Source organism: Urtica dioica, chromosome 3, assembly GCF_054948205.1.
Source record: "Urtica dioica subsp. dioica isolate 48M chromosome 3, U.dioica_male_clone48M_v1_H2, whole genome shotgun sequence".
Classification (NCBI taxonomy): domain Eukaryota; kingdom Viridiplantae; phylum Streptophyta; class Magnoliopsida; order Rosales; family Urticaceae; genus Urtica; species Urtica dioica.
The window spans coordinates 3894897-3899659 of NC_142758.1; the positions used below are offsets into that span (position 1 = coordinate 3894897).

The following is a 4763-nucleotide window of genomic DNA, read 5'->3' on the forward strand; positions in this document are numbered from 1 at the left end:
CAGAGAAATTGGAAGAAACTAATTTCAAATTTCTAAGGTTCCAGAAAAAAAAAAGGAATTTGAATTTCAGAGGACAACAACAGAACATTTCATTTGCAAGACGAAATCTCAATGGCAAAAAAGGAAAACGAGACTGACCTTGAGGAAGAGACAGTCGAGTAGAGAAATCGGAGACGCTCAATCGGCTCTTGAGAAACCCTAAATCGAGATCGGGCAAGAGAGAATGAGAAACAGAGATCGTGGAGAGAGAGAAACACAGATCGGCCTGTCCACTTTTTGAGCGAGAAAGAAAGAGGGGCGAGAGAGAGAGAGAGAGAGAGAGAGAGAGAGAGAGAGAAGAGGAGCGAGAGAGAGCGAGAAGAGGGGTTTGAGCGAATTTTTTTTAGATAAAGAAGATGAAGAACTGTATAATAGTTCTCGATGTGTTTAAGATAGTTAAGAGGGTATAATAGTCTTTACATAATGGGATAAGTATTATATGTGTCAATTTTTTGGTTTTGGGCTATATCTGGTAAGTGAGATTCACATGGTATTACTAGTGTCAATATCCCTTAAATGAAGACTTGATAAATTAAGGTTTTTAATTTAATGAAATGTGTTTTCTATAACAAATCTGGGGGTTTTGCATCAAGCCTGCCAGAGTGGAAGCGTGCGACACTAGAGTTCCATAAAGCTGGAGAATCACTGTATTTGACTTAGCTTAATAAACTTGTTTTTAACTTTTTCTAAAAGTCCAACCGCTGTTTGGTAAAAATAACTTTTAATAAAAGTTGAAAAGTGTTTTTTGCAAAATATAAAAGAAAATTAAAAAACTAGATTTTCGTAGCTTTAGAAAAAACAGTTTTTTTTTCAAAAGCATAATTTAAAAACATTTTTTTAAGCAAAATTATGTCAAACACAACCAAACTTTTAAAGCAAGTTTAGCCAAGAGGTGATCAGGGATATTTGCACCCGTTAATTAGAACATAAAGTTATAATTGTGAGGCTTTGACCATTCCCCGTCGATCTCGAACTATATCTCCAATTTGGCATCTTCCGCTTCGGTTGTTTAGGTGGCCTGGCTGTTTCTTCGAGAAGTGCCACATCAAGGAGTCTTTAATCTGATGTGAAATGCAATGAATTCTCCCATGATGAACTTGATATCTTCTTCCATGAATAAGGCTCTATTAATGTCTTTGGTCCACCCTCTCTGTTGTTAACATTTTTTAGCGACATGATGCTTTGCAATAAAGGTAAAAGAGTTTGATATTGGGCACTAGTTGGCATTGAGGACCCGTAATGTCTCTCTGTTTTCGATTCGCCATCGAGTGCCTCACGTCTCTACCCCAAAAAAACTACGTCATATCTAAGTTGAATTTTGAGTCACGCGTCGAATATAGTAGGCCTTGGGTAGTAGGAGGCAAGAGGATCATGTTGACGAGAAGATTGGTTAAGGCTGCTTTTTATTGTTGTCGGTGAAGGTACCGTGTGTAATAGTATACCTCTAAATTCTAATTCACCAAGATAAGCGGCAACTTCTGAACGGCTTCCAGAAACTACTGATTTACCGAAGCACACATAAAATGTTTAAATATTTATTTTCTGTCTCAAAGCTGCTCTATGTTTTGAAAGATAATCCTTGACAATTTTGCAATTTCCTTTGATGGAAAATTAGACTATCATCCGCAAAAAAATAGGTGTAAATCTTAGATGATATCTTTGTTGAATCTGAGGCCTTGGAGTCTATGTTATTTTACTGCCTTGCGGAAAATATTTGAAGACCCTTTGAGCAAAAGAGAAACATGTATAGGGATAAGGAGTCACCTTGACGCAAACTACGCCGACGGATGATATTTTCTTTTTAAGTTTCCGTTCAAGTTATTTTACGGATCGTGGTTATACATCTCATAATTTTATCTATCTAGCGAGCATCATACTCAAGCTTTATCATTCCATTCTATCAAAGGCCTTTGACATGTCGAGTTTTAATGTCGATGTTCCACCGTTCATGTATTATTGAAAAAGTGTATTCATTTTGATGTCTCTAAGTGATGTAAAGACAAGGTTAAGCAACACTAGATGATTTACCAGATTAAAATGATAATAAAAATTGTAAATCAGTAGACAAGAAATTGGTAACCTAGTTCGTCCAATCGTGCCTACTGCTAAAGGGATGATACTCCCGGTGAAAAGAGAACTTCACTAACAAGTAGAATAAGTACAATGGCGGACAACCTTGAATGATCACCTTTCAGGTTTCTTAAACTTCAAGACTACCCTTGTGAATTTTAACACAAGTTCCCTATGTGTTTGAACTCTCCACTCAACTCACTCACCAAGTGATTGATCGATGCTTATAACAGTGCATGATTTACAACATCACAAAACAAAAACCTAACTCTGATTATTGCACAAGCAATGAGTATGAGAAAAGAATCAGGGTAACATCACACAAAGGACAGTGGTGTTTTCGGTGTGATAGCTCTTTAGAAAACCCTAAGTTTGTAGTCTTAACCAAGAAGGTAAACATTCCTTTTATATGACATATACTCAGCTGAGAGTCCTTTGCTAGGATTTCCTAATGCAAACGCCGAAGCCTCATTGGTCGATCAGAAAAGCAGAGGTAGAGCAAACAAAAAACACTTTACAGAAAATCCACGTCACTGATCCTGACGATCACGACGTGAAACTTTTACACCACATGTCACAACACAGATGTTCTAACAATATAGAGAATATTAGTTTTGCAAAAAAAAAAGCCAATCCATCATAACAACACTTATTTATTCCACATCCTTTGAACCATACGATAACGTTACAACCAATGTGCACTTTGATTTTATGATATTGCAGCCTCCACCGTAGAGAGTCGCTGGGCCGCCATGGATCCCGATGGATGAGCTCCGACCCACGAAGACGACGCCCCCCGATTCGGATCTGGGCAACGAGCGCGTAGGAGGCGACCGGTCTGACGCCGAACCGGTGGTGTGAAGAAACTAGCCGGATCTTGACGTCCTCGCATTGGGAAGATGATGGACGACTCCTCGGCGTGGATCTGATTCAAACGACGAAGGCGCACGGAAATGACAGTCTGCCACCGGATTTGAAGGAAGCGTCGTCGGAGACGCGTCGTGTGGAAGAATCGTGTCGACGATCCCATCAGGTGAGTGTCGACCCATGGAGACGTCATGCCCAGATCTGCACGACTATGCAACCAGACCTCTGCCTCGATCTGGAATTCGCGAGGTTGGTTCTGCTCTCACCAGTGTTAATCCGTGTTAATGCATATTAATCTGTGTGAATTCGGTTTATTTTTGTTTATTTCGTAATTATTTCATGTTAATTCAAAATTAATTCATGTTAATGCATATTAATCTGTGTGAATTCGGTAATTAATTTATATTTGATAACCATTCATTTTAAATGAAGGATATTATTATCTCTTCAATTGGGTTTATGTAATTTATTGATTATTGTACAAAATAAACTTAATATTGATTATATTGATTATTATTCTCAAGTTCCCTTTCTTTAATAGATCGAGTTTGAGCTATTATTCTATTTTTTTTTTAGGGAATAATCTATTATTCTGGAAAATTGAAATTTCAATATACTAATTACCAAAATTTCAGATTTTGTTGTATTTTGTCAAAGAGACATAAATATTTTCTTAATTGCTAAGAAAACTTGCCACCTGCCACGTCGAAAGTACACACGTAACACGTGTCATGTCGTAACGCGGTCACTCTCTGACTTTAGTTTCCTCTCTGCCTAAGCAAAATGTTTGAATAAAAGGACAATTAAGAAAAGAAAAAAAAAAGAAACTCGAATATCATCAATCCATCAGATCTGCTTTCGAATTACCATTTCTTCCTTAGGGTTTCCGATACAAAAATGGCGTTGGAGTGGGTGGTGCTAGGGTACGCTGCAGCAGCGGAGGCGATCATGGTGCTCCTTCTGACCCTGCCGGGGCTGGACGGTCTCCGAAAGGGCCTTGTGGCGGTGACTCGGAATCTCCTGAAGCCATTCCTCTCGGTGGTTCCGTTCTGTCTCTTCTTGCTGATGGATATTTACTGGAAGTACGAGAACCGGCCGAGCTGCGAGGCTGATTCGTGCACTCCGTCGGAGTTTCTCCGCCACCAGAAGTCGATCATGAAGAGCCAGCGCAACGCGCTCCTCATCGCCGCCGCGCTCGTCTTTTACTGGCTCCTCTACTCTGTCACGCACCTCGTCGTCCGCGTCGAGCAGCTCAACCAGCGCATTGAGCGCCTCAAGAGCCGCGACTGAAACCATCGCCCACCGGTTCGCGATTCGATCTCTCGTCTCATCGCATTTCCTTTTTTTTTTTTTCCGCGCGTGCTTTGTGATCTGTAATTCGTTCGGATCGGTGTGACGATACATGTTTTTTTTTTTTATGTTGGAAATACTTCGAGTTCTCGAATTTTTGCTGCTACTTGACTCTTTGGTTTGGATGATTAGTTAGGTGAAGAAACAAAAAATGTTAAAAACATTATCTGAAATAACGGCGTCGGCCTTGTTCAGTGTTGATCGCAGCGAGATTTGATCTTTTGGTTTTTGTTTGGGTACTTTAATACTCAGGAGTAAAAAATTAGTTGTTTTTTTATGGAATATTTGACGGTAATTTCAGAGTACCGTTACTGATTTGGCTTTTTTCTGAAAGAAATTGGGAGAGTTTATGGAAGCGCCACATGATTTAAGGGATCTTCAGATCCGGAATTACGTTTTGGCCTTCCATTTTTGGCGTTGCAACAAGTAAGCATATC

At 39.5% G+C, this 4763-nt stretch overlaps 1 protein-coding gene across 1 annotated transcript; it reads left to right on the forward strand.

Annotated features, from left to right (window-relative positions):
* Window positions 1–3771: 3771 nt before the first annotated feature.
* On the forward strand, window positions 3772–4525 carry LOC149402129 (uncharacterized). Its single transcript, XM_089608156.1, has one exon. The coding sequence runs from the start codon at window positions 3874–3876 to the stop codon at window positions 4264–4266; it is 393 nt and encodes a 130-aa protein (XP_089464282.1). The 5' UTR covers window positions 3772–3873; the 3' UTR covers window positions 4267–4525.
* Window positions 4526–4763: the final 238 nt, after the last annotated feature.